The sequence below is a fragment of the Centruroides vittatus genome, unplaced genomic scaffold (assembly GCF_030686945.1).
Source record: "Centruroides vittatus isolate TY-2023 unplaced genomic scaffold, ASM3068694v2 contig_958, whole genome shotgun sequence".
NCBI classification, from domain to species: Eukaryota; Metazoa; Arthropoda; class Arachnida; order Scorpiones; family Buthidae; genus Centruroides; species Centruroides vittatus.
This window is the reverse complement of record NW_027122637.1, coordinates 1,646,573-1,659,372: the sequence shown is the minus strand read 5'-3', so window position 1 is coordinate 1,659,372 and position 12,800 is coordinate 1,646,573. Positions and strand designations below refer to the sequence as shown.

At 24.7% G+C, this 12,800-nt stretch overlaps 1 protein-coding gene across 2 annotated transcripts in view; it reads left to right on the top strand.

The window, feature by feature from the left end:
• Window positions 1-1,211: 1,211 nt before the first annotated feature.
• The window catches only part of LOC136985321 (tight junction-associated protein 1-like), an 84,475-nt gene continuing 72,886 nt past the window's right edge, over window positions 1,212-12,800 (top strand). Inside the window, exons 1-2 of one of the 2 annotated variants that reach the window (XM_067282581.1) lie at window positions 1,212-1,223; window positions 1,834-1,906. In XM_067282581.1, the coding sequence (XP_067138682.1) occupies window positions 1,880-1,906 (27 nt within the window). In that variant the 5' untranslated portion in view covers window positions 1,212-1,223; window positions 1,834-1,879. Of the gene's footprint in view, window positions 1,224-1,833; window positions 1,907-7,138; window positions 7,671-12,800 lie in introns of those variants that run through there. The other variant, XM_067282580.1, reaches the window with a different exon arrangement.

Here is a 12,800-nt window from a genome sequence, read left to right as displayed (position 1 = left end):
AAATATATCATCGTTACGTTTTGAAAATTACTATATTTAGAATTATTTGCTAAGTGAATACCTCGATATTTCGATAACTTTTTACTAATCATTCTCCATAAATTTTGTTCTTGGAAATTCGACAGGAAAGGGTGTGGTTCTCTTAACCAAGCAAACACTGGGCGTGCCTCCGACTAGTAAAAGTACATAAATAGATTTAAGAAGTGATAAGAATGTGCAATGACCAGTGCTAGGTTTTTGCACTCGCATTTCATTGTGAAGGACAGGGAAACAATGTAACCACTCGCCTAAGGAAATATCAAGAGTCTAATTTTTCTTATCTTCGCTTTAAGTAAGATAAACGAACCAAAATAGCTATAATACTTTCTTGTACAGATAATATCTATATAGTCATATATATACATTCTTTCGATTAATTTCCTTTATAAAAATATTTATTTTGTCTTAAATATTTTATTAGCGAGCTATGTTTTAATTAAAAGAATAAAATAATTACAGTTTAAAGACAAAAATAATTTTTTGTATAGATAATTTTAATAAATTTTCCATGTTTTCATTTAAATATATATATTTATTTATTTATCTATTAAATTTTTAATATATTCTATCCAAGAAAAGCACACTTTATGTCGATAAACACATCAATATGTATGAAAAGAATCGGTCTCTAATATGTATTTTTTATATTATTTACTGCAGACATAACTCTTAATTTTGTGCTTATTTACAACTTGATTTTAAACTTTGAATTCGTTTAACTTTTGTTTTTCACAGAATTATTGATTCTTGTTTCGATCCGAGTTTTAATTTTAATAATCTAAACAGCTTTTAATTGAAATTAAAAGTAAAAATTGCGAAAATACTTTTAATTTAATTGATTATAAGATTGTGAATATTTTACTAATTAATTTTATGTTATTTTAGTCGGTTAATTATTTTATAAAAACTTGTTGAATAATTAGTGAAAATTGTAAATACAGATAATATTTATTTAAATAAAACAATATATAATATAACGGTAATATTAATAACTTATAAGCAATAAGGATAAAGAAGCGACGCATATTTAAATTACATTTTTAATTCTTTAATTAAACTTTAAATAATCAGAGTAAATTGCACCAATGTTCGGTAGCTTCTCTGCTTGCTATAAACACTGTGCAGCAAAATCTACCGATAGGGGCATCACCGGCGCAGAGGAGAGAAGAAGACGGAGGAGTGAGGTAAGTGCAGCTGCTCTGTTAGTATTGATAATGGAAACAGTACTGATCGAGAATGTACCCATTTAAACTTACTGATTGTAATGCTGCATCTTGCATTAGGCAAATTACCTCTGTTTATTAAAATCGACACAATTCTTTTCTCTCGAACAGACGTGAGCTTTGGATGACAGTGATTTTCATTTGACAGGTTTAATCATTCTAAATAAAATAATAATGTCTTGATGAAAAATAAATGTTCATAAAGGAAAGATCATAATCGATTCTACAAAAGCTAAATGAATTATAAAATAGTTTCATTCTGAAATTCAAAAATAAATAAAATAAATAAATAAAACTATAAATAATTATTTATAGTAAGAATAAAGTTTCTAGAAAAAAATATTAATTTATAAATTTATAAACTTAATAAATAAACTTTTAAATAAAATAATTGAATAATCGTATAAAACAATCGTAAAAATATTCTCCTTTATCTTTAAATAATTTTTAATTCTTCCATATTTTAAATTAAATTCTCTGTATTGAAAAAATAAATTGAAAACGGAATTATGAAAAGTACTTTGCCAACATTTTATTCGATATTTTTATTATGAGATGTTAATCTTTGCAGCTATCATCTTACAGGAAATAATGTGAAAGTTATTTTTCACTTCAGGATGGATCAAAAGCAGCAAACATGCCAGGTAAGCTTACTTTTGCTTATTATCTCTGTTGGGTGCAATGTAAATAGCGTTAAGTGATCGTTATACTGTACATTTATTAACGAATTAATAATAATATTTACTTTTACTTTTCATCCATATTCGTTTAAATGTCAGTTTATAAAATGATTTGCTCTTGAAGTAAACAAACTTTTGCTAATTTCAATCAGTTGAATTAAATTATTAATATCAATATTTTCCAGACATTTATGAAACTAATCATTTATGTAATGGATAATTTGAAATTTAAACAATCATATCTTAAAATTTATCTACTTTACTGTTACATTTTATGTTTGGAACTTGATTAGAAAGAAATCGAAGAAATTCAATTCGAAATTGGAATGAGACCTGATTGAAGTAGTAAAGTATATAACGATTATTTTTTCCATTCCGTTTTAATCTGAAGAAGTATGTTTTTTTTTCTTTCTTTTTAAAGTTTCAGTTCAATTTTCGGAATGTTGAATTTTTCTTCGAAATCTGAATCCATTTAGATATTCGAGAAAGGAATAATGGATGCATAAATGGAATTCAGACCTGGTCTATACTAGTCAATACAATAAATCAGTCAACAAACCTTCTTATATGACAGAAATAAGTCAATTCGACAATAAGAGAATATAAATAACTGTCGACAATTATTTATATAGCGTATTTATATCCCATTTTATGAGTGAATTTCGTTGTTTCGTCATCATAGATTCGAAAAAGAGCATAAAATGAATTTTCTAGTACACAGATATTTTACATAAGCTTGAAATAAAAATATATAGGAAAAGAGAGAAGAAAATACAAATTTAAAGCTTCCTCAATTTTTAAAGTAGTGTAAGGTTTTAATGATATAAATTGATATAGGCTTCAGCATATTGTTTGATATCAAATTAGCGCAGTAAATATTCTTATAATAAAATGCTAGGGATTCATTAAATATTCCTATGCCATCATTATAAAATTAAGACTTTAACTTTTATGATTGATTTTGAACAAATCATGCATAATTAATTAAACTTTATCTTTTAATAAATAATCAATAAAATAATTTATTTAAACTTCTAATTAAATAGAGACCCATTCTAAGAATCCTTATAACTCAGTGAATGTTTCATTTTTATCTGATATAAGATTTATTTGATTTTTTTAAAGTTGAATCTTAACTTCTTCCTACTTCACAATTTATTTATATAATAATGGCACGCTTGCTTAAGTATAAAAATATTTTTATTAATATTATTATTGTGTTAAAACTGACATTACAAAAATTATTCAAAAGAATATTTTATATAAAATAGGAATATATTATTATATTTACAACAAAAACTCATAGATGGCGCCAACAAGTAAATAACAATGCAGTGTACTGTAACTGTCAATTAATATTTTTAAAGACTAAATAGAATATGAAAATATTACTTTATATAATAATTTTTAATTGTTAATTTGTTTAACTTCTTGCATGTATCTACATAGAAATAAATAAATAATTAATTACAATAAATGGCAGATTTTTATATTTTTAAATATTTAATTATGTTCTACACATTTAAAGTGTATTAGAAAATTAAACAAACATATTTCATGAATAAAACTAATTTAGATTTACTAAATATTGAAATGCATTGTGAAATTAATTTTATTTCTTGATTTAGACTTACATTCATCTTTGACATGAGATATCAAACTCAAATATTTTATTTCAGTCGTTAATTTCATTTGATACAGTACACTCTCGATGATCCGACCATTCGATAGTTCGATACGTCTAGTAATTCGACACCAGTCGACTCTCGGGTATTATCAGCTTCCTACTAAATACGGCATGACGTCGAGCCCGAGCTCGGGGTACGATATTAAGGATTGTTAGGGTCGTAATTTTGGCTGCTCAAAAAAGTACCACAATACTGCATGAGTATAAAAATAAGTTCCCGAAATTCCCCACTAAAAATACTGTACTTTCCACTAAATTTCTCACGGTCACTTTAATTTCCCATTAAGTTTAGTTGGAATCTACCAACTTGGCAACATAGATTACCGGTGGCGGCGGCAGCGCGCTCGGATAACAAAACGACAGAAAATAATTGAAAATTATTTTGAAAAGATCGACGATTACTTTGAGAAGTTTAAAATACAGTAGCATAATGATTGCTCTTCTTTCATATTTTCTTGACACTTGATTCCTTGATTCCTGGTATATATTTTGATTAATACAATATACTGATAACACGTAAATAAACAAATGTTTTCATTCTAAATGTTTAAACCCTTGAATTCATCTTACTTCCAATAATCCGGCAGTCTCCATAATTTGACGCTGTTCGGTTCCATACGTGCCGGATTATCGAGATCGTAGTATACTTATGCTATTTTACGCTAACTGTTTTTACAAACTGTAAAGTTCCTAAATTGTATCTAATAATTGACGAATGCCATTAAAATCAAGCATATAAATACTACATCGTTAATCTTTTAAATATAAACGTAACGATGTGTTATAATGAAAAACTGTTAGTAAATTTCTCATATTATTCATTACGAATATTTATTTATCCATTGAATATATTTCTAACGTTACAAAATTGTTTAAATTATAAATGTTTTATTTCGTACTTTTATAGAATAATTGAGTATTTCATATTTCTCGTGAAATTTATTATAAACTTAATTATTCGAATTTCGTAATGTGAATTCTCTTTTTATCATTATTAACATGGAATAACTAAAGTTACCCATGTGTATCAGAATGATAAATTTACTTCAGTATCGAGTATACGAGTTTTTGAAGAGAAATATCCATCATTATCAATTGTAATTATGATCGATGTTTCTTCTTTTAAATATATATAAACATTAATATTCGTTGATTAGGAATTATCAGTTTTTATAGCGTGTTTAATAAATTATTTCATTATAGAAATGAAAAGTTTTTAATGTTTTGTTTAAATACCGAGAAAGTTTTGCTAAAACTATAAAAAAATTAAAGGTAAAAATAGTTCAATTGGAAAGGTATCAAGATGTCAAGGTTTATTTAAAGAGAAAAATCGATATGAATTATTTTTAGAATTAGTAATCTAGAGATTAAATCGGCAGAAAAATAAACACGCAAATTTGTATCAATTCAATAAACGATAAAGTCATGCATTATTGTTTCCTCTTAATAATCCTTCATTATTGTTTTCATATAAGCTCTAGTTTCTGCACAACGTGTAAATATTGCGATACAATATTTGCCACGGAAAATGAGTAAAGTCGCATTGAAAATGACTAAATTATCATTAATAATGCTTTCAAATTAGCATTAAAGTAATTTTTCGTGAAGAAATTTTCAGCTTCAATTTGAATTATAACGAAATATAAAAAGGCTCTATTCTATTATCACGTTGTTATTAAGTTAGTTCCTAAAAGAGGATGAAACTTGCCAGAATATTAATTATAATTAATATTTTTATAAGTTGAAAAGATAACAGCGAACAATACAGATCAATAATTTGTCCTCAAAGTTAAATTTATACAAGAATAATAACAAAAAGATATAGCTTAATTTATATTCTAATGTATTTTTTATTATATTTTTAATATCAGTTTTATAACGATCGTATCAATAAAAATGTTCATTTTATTTATATATATTATATGTTATTTTAAATGCATTTAATTGATAATAATATTAGTCATGAATCTATAAACAAAAATAGTAATAATAGTATTATCATCCTGATTACTGTAAGTCTATTTTTCTGAGGCAAAGACAAACAATCATCAAATTTCCAATGTAATTACGATGGTTTCTATATAAACATCTTGATAGAAAACTGATACAAAGTCGAGTTTTTGTAATTAGAAATCTTTAAAACTAACACGAAACTTATATATTCAGAAATATTTATATAAAAATAGTAAAAAAAATTTCATTTTGAGATTATAATAAAAGTTTTATTACGAAGTTGAAATGTTTCAAAAATCAATAGTAATTTCAAATATTCAACTTACCATGAAAATCTAATACTGTATTAAATTTAACTATAACTTATGTGTATTCTATAATTTAATATAAATATAATATATTACAATATCTTACTACTTATTGATGAATAGCTAAATTGGCTTATATAAAATATATTAATAAAAACTATGCAATTTCTAAGCAAAATATAGTATTATTATTAATGAGAAAAATAAATTATTTCACCATTGTTTTGTAATTAATTCATATTTTTAGGAGAATTGTCATATCAAATGTGTTTTTGGTCTGTGAAATATTCATTAGATTATTTTTCTATTTAATCAAGACGATTTCAAAGTTCTGCAGATTTTTATTATTTATAAAACAAAATATATATATATATATTTAAACCTTCAATCGCCAATCATTCAAATAAAAGAATACCAATAAAATTATTTAATTTAATTTTTATCATTTTGATATAATTTAATATTTTAATCACGTTATAAACGAAATTATTTAATTAATAAATTTAATTTGTTACATCATTATTGAATATTTTAATTAACCGAAAATAACTTTTATCGAACGATTTAATGGATTTTAGTAACATTTGATTATAAATTTAATTTTTTTTTTTCTATAGAATTATCTAATTTCAAATTTTCAATTAATTAACATTCAATGATTATTAATTATTCTTGTTTCGAGATTTATTCCATTAATACGACGTTGTTGGCTTTACGCATCTAAAAACGAGTGACGTATTGTGAAGAAATATAAAATAGTTCATTCGATGTTTTTATTTTTAATATAATAAATATGAGTTGATTGAAATATTTTAAAACTGGAAAAAAATATTTTGGAAATTGGTAGATTTTCATTCAACGATAGACGTCTATCGCTCGAAAATGTATCGAAAAAAGCACGATAAAGACCTTTCGGGGCAGAGAAAAATATATTTCACTACACAATAAATCTCGTTTATCTGCACCGAGAGACGGTTTATTTAACTTGGTGACAAATATTACGACATTAGAATTTACATATTTAAACGATACATCGATAAGTCGAGATATAAAAGTTGGAAGTGCGCGAAGCAGGCGTCGATATTCATTATTTTCTTATCTGTAAGAAAATAGCGAAACCCATTAAAGTCATTCAAATATTTAATCAAGCAAGAGTCTAATTCCAAATGACTAAGTTTTGGTCATTTGCCAATTTTTATTTTCGAAAAAAATTCGACCAGGAAATCGGTACCCGAGAATTAATGCCGAAAAAGTACTGGACGTGAATAAATGAAGCTAAACTGGACCATAGTGTAATTGCATTTATGAATAAATCATTTTAATTAACGAAAATTAAATTAAAAGAATAGTTAATAGGAAATTGGTACATTTTTGCATAAAAAAGAAATGGAAAACTCGCTGAAGAGTTAGAAGATTATTCGAAAAGCGTCGAAAGAATTCGATTGGTAATCATTTGATTGCATTTTTTAGCAGCTATTTCGGAATTTACGCAATTTTAGCGGTTGTTTTTCCTAGCTAGAGATATCTATTTATGGAAAGTAGACATTTTTATGCAGCGTGCTTTACGTTGACAGTCGAAAGTCGATCGATTAACTTCCTTTTACTGTGCTACAGAGTCGAAAGTGTGCGCACCTGCTGCACCCGTTCCCCAGCACGTGGGACCTAACCATGCTGCCGAAAAGGTGTTTCTTTTCAGAGTGTTTCTATAATGGAAACTGCTGCGGGAATCAGCGTGATGACTGTCTTATTACCCCATTCGCGAGATCTCTCTTCGTGGCAGGTAGGTGGTGACGCCTCTCCTCTTTGTTGTTAGGTACACCTCCATTTTTGTTGCTGTACGAACCGTTAACGATGCTTTAATCTTGATTACGTTAGAAAATCAACGAAAAGTTTTGCAGTTAATATGTATATTTTATAATCGGTTTTGTTCCGTTTTTTAATACGAAAAGTTTTTGCGGATTAAAAATATTTAAAAACTTATCAGTTCTAAGCTAACGGGGATATCCTCTTTCGGTGCAAAGATATATCGAATGTCAATCGATATCTCTGAAGCGCTTCCGTCAAGACAAAACATAAAAAATTTTATCTAATCAATAATTTTTCTAATTTACTTTTTTAATATATATCATTTTAGAAATGGTTATTTTCTAGAAATTGTTTCGAGAAGTTTATTTCGCTCTTCAATATAGCTTTTTTCATATAAGTAAAATTTTCTAATTTAAATCTACAATGATATTGATTAATGTATATTCTTATAGCAGTAATACAAATCATTTTATATTTCATTAAAAGTAATATTTGAAATAATAATTTTTAAGCAAGGTTTTCCGTTGTTTTACAAATAAGAATATTAAGTGTGAAATATGTGTACGCGCGAATAACATACTTTTAAATAGACGAAAATAAGAAAAGGTAATGAAAAATAAGGTACATTTTTTATTGAATATTTTCTACTCGATATTATCTACACGGCAGAATATCGATGAGTTCTTATATAACTCAAGATTAGTTTTGTTAAGAACGTTTCCTAATAAGTGTTTAACTAAAGAAATTGTTATTATAAAAAACTTCCTGGTATTAATTATAAATTGGGAAATCCCTAATTCTTGGACGATTTTTAATCCGAAGTAATATATAAGTTTCTAAAATCACAAATACTTTATTATAATAATTGAAAATAAATGTATAAAAATACTGAATATAAGTGGACCGACGACTTAAATAAATTTTAATTACCTTAAAGCTTAAGTTACTTTTCAATAATATCGAGTATTATTTTGCCTCGCTATACATTTACGTAACAGTTTTCGTAAACTTACTCTAAGTTTTCCATTAAATTACATCATTACAATGTCCACTTGTTGATATTCTCTTTTAAAAGTAATTTTGATAATCCTTAAAATTCTTAGTAAGATTAACTCTGTTTAATTTATTATGTTTATGCAAATTATTATTGAAAAATCTTAGTAATAAATAATTGGCATTGAAATTCAATATTACCTTCTTGCTCCTCTTTTGTGAATTAAGCTATCTTATATATTTTATGTCATATAATATAGCGAGTCGTTATTAAAAATGTATTAAATTTTAATAATAGTTAAATAAAAAAATATATACAAAATTAATATTTAGCTTTAAAATTAATTAATGAAATTTTAGTTTATATTATTAAGATCTTTCCTTTTAACAAAAGTTATAATTTATGATTATTAATATTATACCATTTAAGTTCGATCAGAAATAGAATTGCGTTTGAAATTATTAAAATAAATGTTACTGTTATAAACTATTCGATTTATAAAATGCCTTTGTATCTCAATTTAAATAATACAATTTTTATTAACTTTTGTCTCGTAGTGAAATTTAGGTTCTGAATTTTTTATATCGAAATCTTTCATGCAATGTACTGTACAAAACTTACGTGGATTCGTGATTAAAATTGCCAATCTAATTTTAATAAAATGTTTAAAAAATAAGAAAATTTAATATACTGACTAAATGGACATGTAATCAATCAAGCAAAACATAACACCTTAATTTAATATTTTATATATATACTGACATTATCAAAATCAGGTTTTTAGGCCTCGTTTCGATTTCAAAGTTTGTCATTTAATAAAACTTGTGTCCTAAAAATGTAAATACAAAATTCAATTTATAAATTGCAGAAGTTATTAATAAATAAATAAGATCTTCCAATCTACAGATGTTAACTTCATTAGATTTCAAGTCCTGTTGGCAAATTGATGTCTCTTTGCGTAATATATTTAATATATTTACCAAAGTAATGATATATCGTTTTGATACATTATTTCTAGGAATTGTTGAACTAGAAAATCAGAAGCATTACATTAATAGAAGATGAATGATTTTCGTAAATAAAAAATTGACATTAAGAGACTTCTAACGTAAAACTCATTAAACTTGATTACAAAGTTTAATTTTAAAAAATTCAGATTTAATTTTAAATTATCAATTGAATTTTATTTCTATTTAAATTTAATTTTTCTTTCGATTTTGAAATCTTTTTCTTCTTTAAATTTATAAAGTTTTGATCAAATCTTTCCTGAAAGTATTTTTTAAAAATATTTCTATTGATAAAATAATTAAATACGATTTTTATTAATAAATGATAATAGTACAATTTTTTGTAATTATTATTAATTAATATAAAAATGATTTTGATCTTACGATAAAAAAATAAAAATAAATTTTAGAAATCATTTATTTGCCTTTAAAAATCTTCACTGATTTTATTAATAAGCAATTTTCCATCCATAATGTATTTTATAACTTAATTTTTAACATACGTAAGCAAAATGAGACGATTGAATATTTGTGAATATTTTATTAATTATCTTGACCTATATTATTAAATGATTTTTTCTGGAGAAATTTAAACACTTTTCTTTAGTTTTATTAAATTTTATAAGAAAGTAAACTGATATAAAATGGAAAAGTCAAGAATAACTTTCGAGACTCAACTACTTCGAGAAAATCGATAAATGCAATATAGTAATGCATTTCGAAAATTTATTCCTCAACCGATATGGTAGAATTAAGCATTGGTATAATATTTATAGGATTTTAAGAGTTTTTCCAAAATAAATAGTTTAATTAATGATGTAAACTTTTAAAATTTTAATGCGATTTTTATTTTATTATTCTAATCTTATTAAAATTTTAAATCACCAAAATCTAAATAAAACCTTTTCCGTAGCGAAATATAAGAATATTATGCTACAATAATATGATAATTAAACTTTTTAGAGCTTTTCTTTAGATAATTATACTTCTTTATCTTACTGAATTAAGACTTTGTTTTTAATTATTAAATCTACATTTATTTTTAAGAATTAAATCGTTTAAAATATTTTTTTTAAATATTAATATTTATCTAAACGATTTCAAAATGGATAAGATAATAATCATTACTAATAGAAACGGATGTAGGGATCTACAGTTTCGTGATAAAAATTTTAGCCAGTTTCCATAAAATATATGTAGAAAAGTCGTGAGAGCAAAAGCAGATTTCAAACATGATTTTTATAGGTTTCTTTGCCAAGTTGGTATATTGTCACTAGTAGTTATGGCAACGTTTTTATCTCATCTCCATATCACAGGACTTTTTTTTTAAAATTGGATATATCGAACTTGACTGTTGCTTTGTTTCCAAGTTAAAAAAAAAATTGATTCGCATTAGGTTTTTAAATTAATTGTCTTGAAAATTTATTTTTAACTTATCAATATCAAAACGAATAATCGTTATCGCTTTGAGGCAATATTTTAATTATTATTAGTTTATAAATTTAATAATTTAATATTAAATACAGTATATAAATTTATAGAAAAAAGTAGTAGTAGTTTAACAAGTTAATTAATCGATCTACAAAATCGAATTACTACTACTTTACTTCCGATTTTTCAACCAAGTATATTGCTTAAGCTATTTTTTATTTTAGTAGCCTTTTTAATGCTTAATTTCTTTCTATATTTATATTTAATATAGAAAAAATTAAGCATTTAATTAAGCAATTAAGCAATGATAATAATAATAATATTATTATTATTATAGCAGTGCAGTTATAATAATTATTATTCGTTGTAGACTATTTTATTAAATTTATATTCTACCACTAGATTATATTGCTAATTATTCTCCAACTAAAAACATCAATTTCTCAATTGGCACGCATTCAATAGAAGTGTCGAACAACTAACAACATAAAAGTATCATTAAAGATAGATTAAAATTTTCGCTAAAAATACTAAAAATTTACTTCGCACACTCGTTCGATTTTAATTTCTCAAATGCATCTATTTTTGAACTGTTATAAATGAAAGCAGTTTAAAAAAATTTTTATATTTATTGGCTAATTATGCAATATTTATTGTTAGAAACTGAATGTTTAATATTAAAGACAGCGAAAAAAATATTAGACAGCGATTTATTGAGAAAATATCAATTAGATCAAACAATTAAAAATAAATTAAACGATTTTTCTCTGCTGAATGATATATTCGCAGAAAGAATTTTCATTAAAGCTTAAAGTTTAAAAATTTATTAATTTGATATAAAATTTAAGATAAATCCTATAGTTTTAAGACGTTTAAAAATTATATATATATATATATATAAACAATAAAAGTGATAATCGATGTCTAAATAATGATGCATGTTTTACGCTCTATTATTAAACTAAACTTTTATTATTTATGTTTAAGCATAATGTGAATCAGTTATTCAGTAGATTATTGAGTTGCAATTTGAAAAAATTGTAGACCTATAAATTTCCATTATCGTCCGTCCGTCCGTCTGTCCTTCCTGAGAAAGGAGTTAGATACATGTAAATCGATACCAGATATGGAAAGCTTAGGGCAGAAATCCCTGATTAAATATACGAACTTTCAGTTTGGACCGTAAGTCACGTTATTTCAATTCAAAAATTTTCCCTTGCAAGAAGTTAGATAGATGACCGGCATGATTCGTTTGTTGTCAGGAAAAGTATGATGTACTGTACAGGGGAAAGGAACTACTAATTTGATGTGGAGAGCATATACTTTTAATTAAAAATATGATTAAAAATTGCAGCCCGGCATTGTGACGATGTCACAATAGATAATTTATCGTTGATAATTAACTTATATAACTTTGAATAATTATAATTTAATAAACTAAACTAATATACTTATATTTGTTAAAAGCGTCAATAACTAAAAACAGGAACAACCCGAAGCGAATATTTTAACCTATCGCTATTGTACTAAATATTCAAAATTAAAGCTCAAATGTCATTGTTGATAAACAAAGCACTTAATAGAATTGATTAAAATATATGTTTTTAGGCTGAGAAACATTATACAATTAAACATGTGTCCTTATTTTGATAACTAATGATCATAGATTCCG